Source organism: Melanotaenia boesemani, chromosome 3 (genome assembly GCF_017639745.1).
Source record: "Melanotaenia boesemani isolate fMelBoe1 chromosome 3, fMelBoe1.pri, whole genome shotgun sequence".
Taxonomy (NCBI): domain Eukaryota; kingdom Metazoa; phylum Chordata; class Actinopteri; order Atheriniformes; family Melanotaeniidae; genus Melanotaenia; species Melanotaenia boesemani.
Window position 1 is genome coordinate 32745466 of NC_055684.1, and position 17941 is coordinate 32763406.

Here is a 17941-nt window from a genome sequence, read left to right on the forward strand (position 1 = left end):
AACAACACCAGGTTATCAGCCATAACATTTTTACAACACTATCTAATAAAAGAACAGCACAATGACAGGAAAAACAAAAGGCCAGCATCATCAATAATTACCACAATGATTCACTTCCCCTTTCCTTCTATGAGTTTTCACGACTCCTAGTTTTGTCAGTGGTGAAGCAACTTCCTCCACAGGCAGCCCAGAAGGGGAAAAAGCACTTATTTCTCATACAACACTTTGTAGGACAGAATGATGTTCAAACTTGAAATGTGTTAATGCTGACAGACAGTTCTCATATACAATATCACATAAGGGTACCCACCAACACTGTGTGGTACTTACGTAATATACAGAGTACACATAGCCTACCAGAAATGAACATACAGGTATTCTCTATCTGATCATGAGATATGCTGAGTGAACCTCTGGTACTGTAGGTGTGTCACTGATTGTATGATTTGTTAGTGAGGATAAGAGCGTTTCAACCACAAAAGGCATCTTAACAAAGTGGTCTAAGTTAATCATTTTTCCTTTTTGATTGAAGCATTTTTGCTCAGAGGTAAACACTGAACCCACCAGGCTAACCTACAATCCAATTATGCCTCTTAGCTATAATAACAACACAGCAATGACTCCAGATTCAGTTTCTTTTATTTTAAGGTCAAAGGAAATATATCACAACTGGTTTACCGTTGACAACAATCTGGCCAAATCTCCTTCTGTGTCTGAGTATGTGTACCAACTGCATGTATTCAACTTTTAAAACACCAGCTTGTCACTACAGATGCTTAGCATTCAATTTGTTCATGTGCTTGGAAAATTTCTGAATAAAATTACAAGTGTTTTATACACAACAACTAGATATTGATATCAACAGTGCAATATGTATGATATATGATATATTAAAGTTTCTTACCAGCAACTCTCCTGCTATCTAAAAGATAACATAGTGTATCCAGGTGAAATCTGCTCTTCCACGTGTCAAAACACACCAGAGAGGTGTTTGCCGGCTCGGCCAACTTGCTTATACAGACTGTTAAGCCACTCCTCCCAACTTCGACCAGCTTACAGTAGACAGAGTGCAGTCGCTATTAGTCACTATCCTCCTTCTCACAACTGCCAGCTCCGCTTCCTACCCGTCCTTCTCTTTCTATCCCTCTTCCCCTAAATTAGCCTTAATGCAGTAGTCTGGGGCAACAACAAGGAGAGCCCTGTATCCAGTAAACTCATCTATCTCTTTTTTTTTGCTTTTGTTCACTAATGTTTAACTCCTCCCTTAGCCCAGCCTCTCTCTTTAAGCAGTGCACAATATTTGGATGTAGTAACAACTACAAATATTTGTGCAAAAATGCACATAAACCTGAAAGCAATTCATTTTTATGTTAACCAGTCATTTATGCATTTTTTTCCTCAACCATAAGGCAATGAATCAGCACATTTACTTCTTTAACAGCACATCCACGCCTTGCAATCTTACCCTGCTACTGAAAATGTACACAAAAACTTGGTGCTTAGATAGCAGGTAATAACAGCTAAAGGGAGATAACATGTTGGTTATCTGGCAACTTACAACTACAGTATATCGTGATAAAAAGGAAGGATCCATAGTTATAGCTTAATCAAGTCCTGGTGATTATTTTATGGGTGTATGGAGCATTAAGAAACCCACACAGGATACAATTTAAGAAATTTTGAGACAAGAACCAACCAGACCCAAACAGATGAAGATCCTAAATAAATATCCATAAATGTCTCTGTGTCATTGTGTTGTTGATCAAAAATTCACCCCGTTAAAAACAGCTTTGTTTGGATCGTGTTGTAAATGTTAAACAGTATATACTATTCTTACATTTCTGACTCCACAAGACTTTTAAGCTCAGAAAATGTCATGTTCAGTTTTAATATGTAACCCTGTCTTATTAGACACACGACAGCTAATTACTCACAGAATAAATTTCAACTTGTTTTAAAATCAGTCTGAAAATCAATCTGGTTTTGCTTTAGGTTGTTACATGAGGCAGACCCACTCCGATGGATTGTCTGTGTCTAAGGGTCTCTGTCTTTTCTATCACTGTATCTAACACAGCCATTTGTATCCCTCCGTGTACAGTCTCCCCACATGGTATCTCTGAATGAAGAAACACAAACAAATAAACCAGCAGGGTCCTATCACAACAGAGGACAACAGAAGCCAACATGGTTTAGCATTGAACTGACAAGAATCCCTTGTTTGTACACAAAGAATTTACCAGTAGGATAGCTCCAGTTCTCATAGTACCCACAGTGTATTTACTGGGTTATTTTGGTCCAGGGGCTGGACCGCTGAAGGACATTAGCTTATTGGTTGGGTAAGCTGTGTTCCTGTCAAGTTTGGCCAATCATAGGGCTTATGAGTAGGAGGGGAAATTACTGCCCAAGACTGCTTTGTACACTGTCACAATGGCTTGCCAAGGAAGCCTGGTACATAAACATGCACTCAGGTTCATATTAATGCACATTTACACAAACACACAAGCCAGTGAAGCACTTTACATTGTCAGGGAGGCAAGTTGCCCATCCTTTAGCCTCACCATGGTTGCCAAGAGGCTACAAACATATACTACATATATAGATCATCACTGTAGCTCTGCTGAGAACGCTGAACAACTGTGCTGATGTGTGAGTGAAGTCTGACCGAGACACAACCTTTTAACACTTTTAAGTTGGACAACAAGCTCTGTCAATGTGTCAGGCAAGTTGTGGCAAAAAAGTACACTGGATTTAGCCATTCAGATTCACAGGTGATTCACAGGTGGTACATTTCACATTGAGGCTGAGCCTTTCAAAGTAAAGATGGGGAATACAAAAAAAGAAAGAAAAAATATATAGATAAGATCCAGGAACTTTGTTTTAGTAAACCATGCACATTGCATCCTGTTAGCTAAATAAAAGCTGGATCTCCTATTTTCCAATCTATTTAAAGTTTAATAGATCATATCATATGTAGGCTGCATTATTGTCTGTGACATAGATATGTGACACAGAGACATACTGTAGCTTGCACTACTGTGAATGTTTTGGTCCAACATAATCAGTTTCAAATCACTGCATTGATTTAATCTACTTTTTACATTTAACCACAACTTTTTAGGAAACAGAACTATGTTACATTAAAATAACAAAAAACTCAAGTTATGTGGTAATCAAACATGGCCAGATTTCAACCACCATAATTAGAAAATACATTTGCATTAATGAATATACAATTTGAAAAATAAAAAAGGCCTGTAGTTTTCTATATGTTCCAATAATGTCACTGGCTGTTTATTACAGCCACCTATTACTAAACAACAGTAGCAATCAATGGCTGCCACCAAAACCAGCCATACAACATTTCTTGTACGTGTGAGAGTGTGGGGGTTGATAGAATGGAAAACATTTCAGAGATGAGTAAGGTAATAAGGCAGACATACAAAATCAACTCTAGCAGTCAAAAACTAAAAACTGATCCTCTAAAATATTTCCTGCTCCACATTCTGATTATCCAAACCTTTGTTTCACCCACTTTGTCCAATTTTTTATCCTTAATGTGACAATGTGCCGCCTGTGACCTTTTAAAGTTTGAAAAGAAAATCAGTAAAATGGATCAAGAAGACAGTTAATGAAAAAGAGGACAGAGGAGACTGAAAATGACTGAAAGCTTGAGGACATTTCATGAAGAAAAGTGATTAATAGGATGCCAATTAAAGAAGCACCCATGCAGGCCTTCAGCTGTGCAGTGATATTATAAAGATTAAAACAAGTAAAAAAAATCTCCAATATTAAAAATCCTGCATGATCAAAATTACTCATGATAATAGTAAAATTAATCAAAGTCAATGCACCATAATATCTATCAAAATAGTAAAATGAGTAAATTACTACAAAATGAAAAAGGATTTACAGTCATGGGAAAAAAAACACATTTCAGAACATATTAAAAACAAAAAGGCTGTGACCCTTCGCAGGTGTTCAAATAAGGTAAATGCAATCTTAGATAAACAACCTGTATTTAACATGTTATCTGTTAAACAAAAACTAATCCAAATTGTACAAGCAGTGTGTAAAAGAACAAGTACACTCCATGATTTGATTGAACTTAGAACCACCTGAAGAAGCAATACGTTGAAGTGTTTTTGTACAAAGTCTGTGTTGCAGTGTGGAGGAATTTTGGCCGACTGCACTGCTACCGCTCGTTGAAGTTTGCAGGCAGTACTTAATGCTCTCGCAAGGCCCCACCAACATATTTTAACGAGGTTACATTCTGGACCGTTACGTTCATGTCGATATACCTGGATTTTTAATATTTTGGCAGTTTTTGTTATTTATTCATTTATTTATTTAAATCATTTTATTACAGGTTATCTGCAGTGCTTGGAACGACTGTCCTGATGATCCAGTTTTCCAAGCTTTAGTTTTCAGACTGATGAACTTCCATTAAACTCAATGAGGTGCCCGGTTCCTGTGGCTACAAAATAAGTTGTTATGAGGTGTTTGTGCTGATGTGACCTGATTTTCACCAGCGTAGTGAAGGCATCATGGCCAAACATCAGTTTGGTCTCATCTGTGCAAAGAACTTTGTTCAGAAGGTCTTGGCCTGAAACTTTACAAAGAGTGCTGCCATCTACTTTAAAGAGAGAAGAAACTTTTTCCTGGAAGAATTTCTGAATAAGCAGTACTTATTAGTCTCTTTGCAATTGCACAGTGATTAACTTTAATATTTAACATGCCAACTCAAGCCTGAGATGTAGCTTTTTTTTCTCTCTGACCTTGGGGTGATCTTGCTTAGATGTCCACTCCTGGGAAGATTGGCAAATATCTTGAATGTTATCCACGTGTCAATACCCTTCGTCACTGGAACAATTGATTCTTAATTATTTGGAAGTGGACTCATCACCCTTCCTAGATTGATGGGCAGCAACAATTCCTTCTCTAAGATCACTGGTTTCCAATTTATATTAAAACATATTTTTTCTGCTAAAATGATATATGAAAAGCCCTGATTCAAATAGTTATCTCACTTAAGATAAGAAATGCTGTATGGGTTAACAAGAATGAGCTCCATGGCTGTTATAAACCCTTAAAAAACACTTTTTTCCTCAGTTTAGTTGTGTTATAACTTCTGAAACAAACATATTAAACCAGAAGGAAAAACATGTGGTCCATTTAAATAGAATATGGTGTTTTGAAATGGAAAACTTATGGCTTTCTAATGTCAAAATAGAAAAATATTCATTTTTAAATAAAAAATTATGTTAAAACACAGTTTGATTCTGAACTGAAAGTCAAGCACAATCAACATAAAGAGAGGACTTATCACATACAAACCTACAAGATTTATGACCAAAAAGGGTGTTTTGTTTGACACCAAAGATGCTTGGAATTGGTATGTCCAACTTTGATGACAAGGCCATTTAAACTGGTAACCAATGTGAATACATTGTGCACAGTCACATCACAAATCACATCACTAGGTTATTTTTTACATTATCACTAGAGGCCTTGAAATTAGACTGAAATTGAATATGAAAAATATGTTTGAGGTCAACCGAGGGAACAGCTTTTCTTCTTTTTTTGGCCAGTCAAACTACCTCTCAGCAGAAAGGATGAGAAAAAAGGAAGCATGTTTAAGAAGCCTAGAAAACATGTTTAGGGAGTGGTCGCCACAGCTCAGTTGTAGGCTATCACAACAGTGCAGGTTATTCTAAGAAACCTCATTAACAAATATTGACAAAACATCTACATACATGCTTCACTGAATGACAGCAATTTGATATTTTACAATACACATTAACTAAAATGAGAAACTTTTTTTTTATTTATACACTGAACTCTGAACAAAGACAAACACATACTTTAGGTCTTGTTTGGTGAACATGTATTAAAACAAATCCTAGATTTTAGCTAAGACAAATTAAATAATTTCATGAAAAGATTGTAAAAAAATAGCTGAAAATTGGTGTGGGCCGGGCCACATCCACAAACCACAACGTATCCCTGCAGCTCAAACTGATAAACAAATAGTCCAAACATAGAGCCGGACACCTGCAGCACGCGCTTCACAGACGCAACTGAAACACTATTCTTACACAGAAAAGTGACAGAACAAGACTGATGCTACTGTCAGTCAAAAGAGGATATGAAAGAGTGCAGATCAGATGAGGAAGTGGAGTCACACATCCAGCACATGCCCTAAAACATCCCACCCACACTCACCTCTAATAGATCATGGGTCATGTTATCATACAACACATTCTGCATTGTCATTCCTCTGGTTTTTATGAAAAAGTCCGAGCTTCTACGGCAAATTTGCGCTCTAGTTTGTTTGGTCTTTTTGTTGTTCTTCTGTATTTTTAAGGAAAATCCAGTATACCCTAAGACAGTTCCTCACACCCTCTTTCTTAGTATAGTTACAAAGCACAGAGACAACTGTGTAGAGCACAGGAGATCTGTCCAGATGGCAAACAGAACCTGTGTTTACACACACCTGATGCTTTTTCACACTAGAGTACATCCACTGAACGAAGCCAATGGGCTTTGTTCAGTGTCTTAATGAGTGTGTGTTTGAGGGTCTGCCTGTGCCTCTGTGCAAATGGCTGCTTGCCTGTTTACCTGGAGAAAATTAATCCCATCACCGACACTTTCGAACAGACACAAGCCCAGTGAAGCTGAAAATATGAACAACACACTTTTCCATGAACACAACAAAAAAAGAGGCCTAGTTTGTGCTAATTTGTGCAGTTCTATGTCAAGGTGATCAGGTTGTGTTTGTCTAAACTGTTAAATAGAGAAATGTTCTGTAAACCCTAACCGGAATAAAAATGATCAAACAGGCAGAACTCTAGTTACTGATCCTTTGATGTTTTTAGATTCATCTAAAGCCCATCTGAGCAAACTGCAGCTGTGTAACTGGAAAGACAACCAGTCCATCAGCAGCCACCACCGCTCTACATACTGGCCAGTGACCTCTGACCTTGCTGACAGTCACCTCATTGCCAAGTGTGTTTTCTGAGCCTGGTCCCCATCATTCTGTCTGCACTATGTTGCTGGTTTCTGTGTGCATCTCTCGCATTCTCAAACATGCAACTACCCTGCACACCACCTTGCCTTAACAGCAGAGGAGGTAAAGGTCTTAACAGCTACACAACCTTGTATTTACATATTGCTAAACAGAATAATGACCACATGTTGCATCAACTCTTCCCTTAACAACACACATTTTTTAGGAACAGTGGAGCAGTTTGGACACTGAAATGATTTCCTTAACTTTACTAGACACAGAATTTCAATTTTTTTATGGGTCCCCCACCCCCCCCTAAATTATTTTCAGTTGGTGACAGAACTGGACTAGAGGCAGATCAATTAAGTACTTGGACTGTGATTTCTATAAGCTGTTTTGCTATTTTGTTTGGAAAAGGGGTTCATATATTTCCACTAATCTTTGTGATCGCCTGTACAGGGTTTTATCTTAGAGGTATTCTTACGAACATTATGTAAACAAATCAAGAGGCACATGATAAAACTGCAAGACAATAATTCAATTAAAGTAGTTTATTGATATCTGGTAGCGCTGAATTAGTCACAGATAAACTGTGTGCCAGTGCTGCTGCAGAGTTGATCTATCTTTATTATCTGGTTACACAACAAAAATGTTTTCATTCATGGACTCCAAGTACGGAAGTAGAAGCACTGAAAAAAAGGGCCAGACCAGTTTGTTGCAGAGTAGTTTAGAACTGCTCTAATGCATAAACAACCCATATGTTCCTCAGACTCCAACTTTAAACTGGTCCCTATCATCTGCGTGTCTCAGACCTGTGGTTGAAAGTCTTACTCCTCACACCTTCCAGGATCACATTTCTGTCTGTCTTTAATATTGAAACCCTTGAAAATAAATTCACATGTGACCAAGTCAAGTGAGGTAGACTGACCTCACTGGTCTTGTGCAACTTCCCAGCAAAAACTCGTCTTACTGGAAGTGATTCAAGACCACTAGAAATATTAAATAAGACGTAATCTCCCTCACTCTTATAGATTTCTCCTTGATTGAATGTTTTCAAATAAGATTTTTCTCATTCAAACAGATTTTAATAAAAAATCTGATTCATAAAATCTTTGGGACGATTTTTTATGTATTTCTAGCATCTTCTGCGTTAGGAATCTCATTGTGCAATCTCAACTGACTGGTCATGTGAAACTAGTCATGTTAAATTTTTCCTCTACCCTCTTGATACATGTTTATCTGAGGTATAATGACGTGATGGTATAGATCCTTACTGGCATTGTATTTGTTTTCATATTGAGAGGTGTTTTCTTTACCTCTCTTAGGGTCCAGGCTGCTGTTAAGATTTTATGAAGCACCACCACCTCTGAAATGTACACACTGAAGAATCATCACTTCCAACTGCGCTGTGGAGTGGCATGGTCCATTTTAATGTGGACATCTTTAATATTAAAATACATATTTTCAGAAATATTTTGTTTTGTTGTTTATTTGCTATTATTTTTGTATTTTTATAGTCAGGTACACTATATTTGATTAAAAACTGGATAATGAATTAAATTGCAACCTGGTGAATTACACTTGAATCAATTCAGAAAATCATGAGTGATACCTCACTCTGATTTAAATCATTAACTGTTGATCATAAAGCAAAACTTATTGCACATATGCTGCACCAAAACCTAGATTTCCTTTGCTGCAGTTAAACACCCCCTTCACAACATTGCATATGTAATCATATACTTAATTTACTAAGATAGCTGAGCTCTAGATTTTCTATTTCTGGTGTCTCATATTATATGCTGTCATAGTCTTTCATAACACAGTATAAACACCGCTGTTAGTGCTAATGGTGATGTCCCAAGGGAAATTTCTGAAAAGCATCTTGAGAAGTAGGTATGTCAATGGATGCAGAAACTTTAGACAAACAAAGGTGCACTTGTTGAGACATTTAAACCCTGATGTGGATCCTCACTGCGTTCTCAGTAGAACAGTATGCATTATGGCAGAGGTCAGGCAGACAGGTCAGAGATCAGAGAGCTGGGTCTAATGTCAACTATATTGATAGTGTTAATAAAGTTGTCCACATACACAAAGGTGACATAGATGTTGGACTTCAGACTTCTAACTGTCAGTAGAGTATTTTACTTAGTACATCTTGGTACATACAAATGTATTAAGGACTAAACATAAAAAGTCTATATGAATTAATTTAAGAAGGATGAGAAGAAGAAAAGGCAAATCTGAATTTTGCTAAGTAAACCAAGATAAAAACATCTATGTCATTGTTAAATGAGCGTTTCATGCCAGGTATGTGTTTCATGTCATTACTGCTATCATACATTAATATTGAATTACTGGATAGAAACAGGCATAACAAATTGTTCTTTCCACTCTACACACACACAAACACACTGCACTGATAAACACATGGAAAAGGCCCTCAAATCAGCCTGTGGCTGAATTATTGCTGTTTTAACCATACAGGACTTTCAAGCAAAGTGTCTGAATAGGCAGCAGAGTATTACAGTCAGTAGAGTTTACAGTCACAGCTTATACATAGCAGCATACCCCAGGGCTGAGGTGTTGTTACTGATACTGGCCTGGCTGTGGCTTATAAATGGCAAGAGGGGCAGCTCCCTGCAGACTAACAGATGACAGTAACAGGGAAACATGGTGCATTATGATTTAACTAGTGCAATGTTCTTCACCAGAAGAGCACTGTTCACTTTATTTTCAAAGCGTTGATGTTTTTTGTTGTTGTTTTTCCCAATGTGAGACCAATAAATTTAGAAATATATAAAAAGATTTTTTTTTTCTTGAATTTGGGCTAAAACCTTTCAGATACAATCTGAGTCATATTCTAAACAGGGCTGTTCTACTTGTGATGCTATAGGCTGAGATATATCTAAGGATGAGCATGGCTGTACAATAAGCATGCATGGCTTGACTCCAAGGTAGGATTATATTTACAACAATTTAGCAAAAATATAAAGAAACATTTTATTTTTCTAAGGATGAATAAAAATACTATTTACTCCTGACCTGCTGTTAAATCAATAAACCTTAACATTTCGCCTGCAAAGGTTAAAAAAAACCACTTAAAAATCACTTTAGCGGAGTTTCAGGGGCAGCGATGTTTTAGCTGGGGCTCAGTTTAAGTGGCGGTGGGGAAATGTAACTTACCCGCTCTGAAGGTCAGACAGAACCAGTCAGGCTGAGTAAAAGTGCGCGCCTGCTTCTTTATGCTCTGATACCAGACCAGACAGGAAACCTCAGAATAAGTCGTGACAAAATATAAATAAATAAATAAAAAGAAAGGAAATCTAAAGTTTAACCGTTTTAAGCTTCGCTGCTTTTCCAGACAGCGTGTACTACAGCTGGCACTTCGGTAGCTAATTTGTTTTCGTTTTGACGGTCGAGATGTTGTCACAACTCCGTGTGTGCGGTCACCTGTGTCACCACCAATGGCAAATCTCTAATGGGATTGTGGGTAATGTAGTTTTCTCAAACTACCAGCAGCCTGCGGTATTTTAAGACGATGACGTATACCAGATAATGCCGCAAAGGGAGTTACAAGAAGTCGTTGTTTAGTGAAAAACAAAACTCTTAAGACCAAAATTAACGGTTAAATTATATATTACATTTATAATGTCTCAATGTCTTTAAAAAGAAATCTATAAAAACATGCTAACGAATCTGTAATGTCTACATAAGTTTCTTTTGCCATGTTTGTATTAAGTTAGTGCTTGCAGTCTCATATTCTTTGAGTATTTTATATTACAAGCATATTGAATAGTCCGTTCATATTAAAAATATAAAAAAAAAACTGACTTCCTGTGCTTGAGTAACTTTGAGTTAGTGGTAATGTAGTGTAGCCTACTTTCTGATAAACTCCCGTTTCTGTGAAATTGATAATAACCACTCGTGACCCAGTGCCACTGGAAACAGATGTTATGTGTTTTGGATATTACACTTAATACTTGTTTTCTTTCCCTCATTTTCTTTTTAATGGTGTAGTTTCATCAGTCCATGAAATTGTGTTCCAGAAATGGTTGGATATATATATATATATATTTTTTTTATGGGTTATGATAAGGGGTATTTCTTTACCACAAATAGATCCTGAGTCTTTGTTGTCTTTGACATAAATCTAGATCACAAAGCTCTGAGAATGTGGTAAATTGATGATTTAGCCACTTTTATTTCTGCTATTGTTTTTTTTTTTTTTTTTGTCTATTGTGTTATGTGTGCATGGGCAGTGTTTGAGTGATATGCACAGTCACATGTGATTGTAGACTCTGGACTGCTGAAGCCTGCATGTTCTCAATGCATCAACATAAAAGTATTTTTTTAGTTAGCCAGAACAACCATGGCTGCAATATGCCTGCATGACACACAATAGCATTCTTATTTTATGTCACTCAAACACATTTCAATTAACGTAAAGACTAAGGCAGTCAGTGAAGACTGTTTCCTAGAAAACTCTCAAATATGTGAATAATCCAAATGTCAATCATGAGTGTGCTGAATACATCCTGCATTCATTTCTTTAAAAATGCTATTAGTTTTGGCTGTCATTTTGGCTTTCGTGAGGTTATTCAGGGGTTCTTGGCTATGTCCATCCAACTACCTCAGACCAACTATGATTATTTAATGTAAGGAATAGTTGTACCAGTAATGCAGTAACATGTTATGCAGTAACATAATATGATATATTCCACATATAGACTGATGCCTTTATTTTATCTTTATTCTTACCGCAATGCACACAAGTGTGTGTGATGTAACGGTTATCTTGTCTCAATAAATATCTTTGATACACCATATTAAAGGCATTTTACAAGGTCTCTGGAAAATAGCCTGTAAGGAGGAATTCAACACAGCTAATACTTAGTACAACCACAGGGTGGAAGCAAAGGTAAAAGTAAACTGTATTGTTTGCATACATTTCAGAGAGACTGGACAGACTTCAATGGGCAGTTGTTTTATTTCAGTGGAGAAGGTATATTTTTCCATGTAACTCTCACATGATAAAGCAAAACCCTCTTTATACAATCTACAACTAACCAAAACATCCAGCTATCCTTTGCCATGGGGTACACTGTGCAAATCAAATTACATGACTGAAACTGTCAGAAGAATGATTAAACCAATGCACATCAAGTACTTGATTGTAAATATTAATTCAAGTTAAATACATACTGAAAATGACAATCTCCATGTGGCAGGAAAGAAGACAGCTCAAATAATCAACAGGACAACGATCAAGCTTCTAGTTAAAAAAATAAAAGACTTAAGCCCTCCCCACATCAGCGCTTCTATGAGGTGAATTATCTCTTTGGCCCCTTCATTGAACAGAAGTCATTAATAGTCACTTAACCTTAAGTGCCTCATATTTAACAGATAAGAAATTATTAATAAAGAATCATGCCCAAATTTAAACCAATGCCAAAATGATTTTACAAGATAGCTTTACAAGTGAGAATGATTTAAACCACGGGAGGGAGGAAGTTTTCCATTGTTAATCAATTCATCCATGAGCTTTAAGAACTCATCTGGAGAGAGTGGCATACATTTCTATTAAACAGGATATGTTGCTGTCTAGTAAATACTGCTGATCACAACAAATACATGTTCCTCTCTTTGAAGAGGGTCTGGATGAGCCTCTAATATTTCATTATGTTTTAGGCCAGTCTGTGCTTGTTTTGTTAAAACACCTAACAATCAAAATTTGTATGTGCTAAGAGTCACTGAATGTGATTGGCTGTTAGTTTTCTGTTTCATAGGCCTGATGAGATAACAGCAGTGGTTCTTGATCTTCCAACGTAGGAAGTGAACTGAGAGGGCAGCATTTTCATGTGCGGTGCAAGGAGGGATACTGTGGGTGCCACCAGTCCATGAGCCTCACACTGTGAACAGGATCCAATACCACCTGGGTTCCACCTTGATCCCTTCTCTTCCCCCGCTGGAGTGGCGCGTCCTGGAGCACTAGACGAACACGGTGGTGGCGCATGTCTGTGCTCACATTGATTGTGAACTATGAGAGACAGAAAGCCATGCAGATTCTGTCATTTTCTCAGTCAGGAAATAGAAATAATTAAGCTAACAATGAGCAAAGACCATATCAATCAGCACTTCTTTAACAGAGGAAGGTTCTAAAACTTTGACAAGGTAAACTCAGGACTGCATCTCTGAAGTTTCCCTTCACACTTATCCATTACGTGGACTGTTGGGGAACTTTTAGGAGACTATGGTTCATGTAAAAATAATTTTCTGTACCCTAAGCATCACCAGCCAGGCCTCCAAAAGACCTTACAACTATGATCAATCCCCAGATTCTCACATATCAAGGCAACACCAGTGTCTGGCATAAATATTTCACATTTCAAGACCTGCTCAGAAAACCTGAATTTAGGGATCCATGATAACTATCGGCCCGATAACAGGAAATTATTAAGTTATTCTGGTAAGTCCGCTATCATAATGACTTGCCCCGATAACAAATATTTTTGTCAGCACGGCAGTGCTTCGCTTATACTCTGAGCCCTGAATGGTGTGCAGTGAATGTTGCGTTCATGTGACGTTGGCATAAAAAGAGAAAATCTTTCTGACTAGAAAAATGTAAGAATAACCCCTCATGTTGGAAGACAACTCGTTAAAACTCAGTCATAGTTTTGGTAGTTTTTTAATTTGTTATCTAACCAGAAAACTGACTGATTTATTGACTTAAACCAACATCCACATGTAATAATAGAAACGTGAACTTAAAAAAGGCTGGAAGCACAACCAGCAAACATGGGAATGAGGAATTTCCATTGCCAATGAATGCAGCACCACCAGCATGCAGCACAGCGTGCTTACATTTGACAACAGAGAACATGGCGTCAGTAGTGTGGGAATTCCTCAAAGTTTCCGAAGAAGACAGTTCGCTGGTTATTTGTAATAACTGTTTCAAACAAGTTCCACAGGGAGGGAAAAGTAGCATGAGTTTCAATACGACAAACATGTTCAGTCACCTGAAACATAATCATCATTTCGACAGAGTTTTGAAAGCGTGAGGACGCCCGGCCTGGTGCAAAGACATACAGCCAACCGCAAAGAAGCCATCGGGACTGACAGACATCTGTAAGGTGTTTGAGACATCCAAGAAATTTGCCAGACATGACCCACGGGCTAAGGCTATTGAAGATTTATTCATGGAAATGATGGCGTTTGATGACCATCCCTTTATCCTTGTTGAGGACAGAGGCTTTTTTTAGTCTGATTTATCACTTGGAGCCATGGTTTACGATGCCGAGCCGCCGCTGCTTTGCTGATGTGTGCCTTCCATCCGAGTATGATGCCATCGCCAAATGTATTCACACATTATATCAAATACTTCTGTTTGATGTCTTTAGAAAATGTTTGAGAGGCATGCTAAACACTTTTCACAGAAAAAAAAATCAATATCTCTTCAAATAAACAGTGAAAAGTCTTTTGGGTTTTGTTAGTATTGATGACATGACCTTAAGTGTGTTTGTTATCGGTTATTAGTTGTCGGTATCGACTTTCAGCAGCTGAAAGTTATCGGTTATCCGTATCGGTTTAATAAAAAAGGTTATCATGCATCCCTACCTACGTGAATTATATCCTTTAACTTTATCAGATTTTAACAAGCTAATTGTTTTATAAGGCTTCAGTGTAGTATTTAAACTATATAAAAAGACTTTAAAAAAATATGACCCTTCTTATGTTTACTCATACTAAATAAATTCCATTCTGGTCCAAGAGTGTATGATTAAAGAGAAGTACAATAACCCGGTATTTGGTTATACATTGAACACTCAGTAATGATTTATTATTTAAAAAAGTGTTCAACAATAATCTCAAGATATTTCTTTTCTAATGATCAATTGTAAGTTAACTTTAAGGTGAGATGTAATTTTAAAAGAATATTTTTGACACCAACATCCAAGAGCTACCTACCAGGGTCAGTGTCATGCCCATGACCACGGGGATTAGGATGTAGTTGAGTGTGGTGATCTGAAGCACACTGCAGTCAGACTCAGGGTTCATGTGAACATCTTCATATTGTTTAGGCAGGCACAAGGACTTGGCACAGCCATTCTTACTGTGTCCCTGCTGAGAAGGAAATGACCGAAGACACATTTAACATGTAAAGATTACAGCCAGAAGCACAACTAACTAAAACCAGCTGTTGATAAAGCTACTATGTATGTAAATTAACAATTAAAAGTAAACGTGGAAGTTTGTTAAAAGGAAAAAAAGGGGGCAATTACCTGGTTTTTGAATTTGAAGTTGAACTCCCACAATGCCTCTGACACCTTTTTGACCCAGAAGAGTAAACACTAAAGAGATAATAGTCATTTATTAGATTCAGTTATATTGAAAAGCCAGCTGAATAAATCAGTTTTTGTCTTTTATCTTTGCATTCATGAATACTTATGTCTCTTACATTTTCCGGTTTTGCATAAAATTTCACTAGTTAACGAACTAACATGCTTTTAGGTTTAGCCCTTATTTACATACCGGTGGTGGTTGATGGTAAAGTTTTCAGAATTAAAAATTAAATGAGACTGAAACTGTCCTCAGCACTGGTTAAATAAATTGCTTGAGGGTGATATTTACTTATTATCATTTTATTATGTGTATAATTGTTATAAGTGTAGTAGTGATATTTATGAATATTAAGAGTCTCACTTGCAGATGAAAGCCACCAGAGTGCTTTCAATTTGGAAAATCAGAACTTTCTTGAGAGGTAACTAAAGCTAAACAGGGCCAAATGAAATGCTCATTTTTCACTATTAAATTTGCCTTTTTTTGTCTCCCTTCTTTTTAAAGGTTTGATTAGTTTTAAATGGTTAGTATTCCCCCTTTAGAAACCCCCTCCTTTGCAGTTTTTAGCTTCAGCTCACCTGTCGGGAAACATGTTATGTTCCAAACAAAGAGCACTCTGACTGCTATCTACCGCAGATAGAATACCAACTACGTATAGTTGCATAATACTATTACTGCACCTTGGAATTCAGTAAGGTTGTGGGTGTGGATTCTGGCAGTGCAGGAATTTTTGACACACGCAAGTTGAACGGTTCATACAAATGGAAAAGTGAACGAATCACACAAGCCCGAAGACAGCGCATCCTATCTATGGAGTCAGGCTGGAGACGAAATGGCAGTTCAACATCAATCCTGTAATGTCTTTAAAAGAAAAAAAAACATAACAGTGAAATTAGATGGGAGGGTAATACAAGATATAATCAGTTATTTTTAATTCAATATGAAGCTTAACTTGCAATCATAACAAGGAAGTGTATACACTTTTTCTTAGGATAAAGTAAATTGAAGACAGGCTAAGTAGAATCAATAGTTAGAGGAACTTTAATCAATATCTGCATTAAAAAAACTGATCAACAAAATCACCTCACCTCCTGTATAGTCTGGTCCAAAACACTGCAGTGCAAGTGACTATCCACGCTTTCCTGCAGATCAATGCAAATCTGCACACATCCTCAGGCCGAATATAGGAGGAAAGCATCAACCAAATGTCCACCGGATAATCCCCCCCATCACTGCTCTCACTGTTTTCTGAGGATAAACCAATAAAAACCAAGTTAGGATTTCTGTAGCCACAAAACTATGCATGGTCCCTATTCAACTGATTTTTATTCAGGCATTGTTTAAAAGACAATAATCCTAAATACAAAAAGATGGTAAATATACCCTTTCTCCTCTTGTTTTTCTTTTTGCGTCCCACTTTGGCTTCACTTTCCCCTTCTTCTTCCTCAGGATCCAAATCATCACTGCTGCCCAAAGTGTCGGCTCTGCTACCCACTACTGATGAGAGAACCTCCTCCACAGCACCCTGAGATGCTTCCAGGCCACATAGTAATTTTACTGAAACATACAGATTGGCCTTTTAAGTGTGTGCGTGTATATATATATATAAAACGGTCAGATAGATTATATAAACTGTATTGTATCATCAAAAGTTTTACCTTCTTTTTCAATCGCATTTACAACAGCCTTTTTTACCCTTCCTGACTTCACAACGGCTGGGTCGGCATTAGCATAATCAGCAACAGTGACTGGGTGGGAGAGAGGAAATATTATCAATCCCTAATACTCATCATCCAGTTGGATGCTTTATAGTGAAAGTTGAAGGCATTTTTTTGCCAGTGCGACTCGACAACATTCCAAATTAGCGTTTATTTAATAAACTACTTATCACGATGGTGCAAACATAAATAATACTTAAATACTTTTTATCTTACAAAATTCAAACCGACTAAATAAAAGTATATTAGCTTCATTGCAATGGAGAGAGCTAACAGTGAGAAGGCTAAGTTACTAGCTAAGCTCCTACCTGATTCTGAACAAACGTCCCCGGCCTTAAATTTCAGCCGTTTTCGGCTTCCTTTCTTGGGCATGTCGACACTAATGATATGTAAACGTCTAACGGGGCTGTGAGTTCTGCCATGTCTCTATGGCAAGCGGAGGTAAAGAGAAAAAGAGAAAAAAAACACAGAAATTGAAAAGTGTTCCGCCAGGGTCTTCAGCCATCATGGAATGACGTAACATTGCAAATCACGCGAGAGTTGATTATCAGCCGAATCCGCCGTGGAATCCTGTTGATAGTGATGTTTTTCTTTTCTTTTCTTTCTTTTTTATCTTTTCTTTTCTTTTTTTATTGCACTTGAAGCATTTACAAAGACAACAAATGCAGTTGTCTATACAATAAAATAAAGCTTCTCAATACAGGAAACTGACATTTTAATTATATGAATAGTAAAGCAAACATTCTACTTAAATGTGTAACCACTAGTGCAATATGAGAAGAGAAAGAAAAAGAAAAAAGAATAGGGGAATTAAAGTCTATGTCAACTTATTACACACACAGTCTAAATTGCATTTTGCTTTTGAGAATTATGTATA

At 37.1% G+C, this 17941-nt stretch overlaps 2 protein-coding genes across 7 annotated transcripts in view; both read right to left on the reverse strand.

Moving 5' to 3' along the window:
- tfeb (transcription factor EB) overlaps positions 1–10431 on the reverse strand; it is a 32316-nt gene extending 21885 nt beyond the window's left edge. For 2 of the 5 annotated variants that reach the window (XM_041980957.1, XM_041980961.1), the window contains exon 1: positions 10193–10431. The gene's annotated coding sequence lies outside the window, so the exon portion shown is untranslated. Of the gene's footprint in view, positions 1–904; positions 1155–10192 lie in introns of those variants that run through there. The other 3 variants (XM_041980958.1, XM_041980960.1, XM_041980962.1) reach the window with 2 other exon arrangements.
- Positions 10432–11977: 1546 nt separating this feature from the next.
- tmem183a (transmembrane protein 183A) lies at positions 11978–17593 on the reverse strand. Of its 2 annotated transcripts, none has more exons than XM_041981255.1 (8): positions 17373–17593; positions 17005–17094; positions 16730–16903; positions 16435–16594; positions 16027–16207; positions 15289–15357; positions 14975–15127; positions 11978–13046 (listed from the first exon to the last, which is right to left on the reverse strand). In XM_041981255.1, the coding sequence occupies exons 1-8, from the start codon at positions 17434–17436 to the stop codon at positions 12864–12866; spliced, it is 1074 nt and encodes a 357-aa protein (XP_041837189.1). In that variant the 5' UTR covers positions 17437–17593; the 3' UTR covers positions 11978–12863. The 2 variants fall into 2 exon arrangements, with proteins under 2 accessions (XP_041837189.1, XP_041837188.1); XM_041981254.1 differs by having other exon boundaries at positions 14975–15130; positions 17373–17592.
- Between the last annotated feature and the right edge of the window lie 348 nt (positions 17594–17941).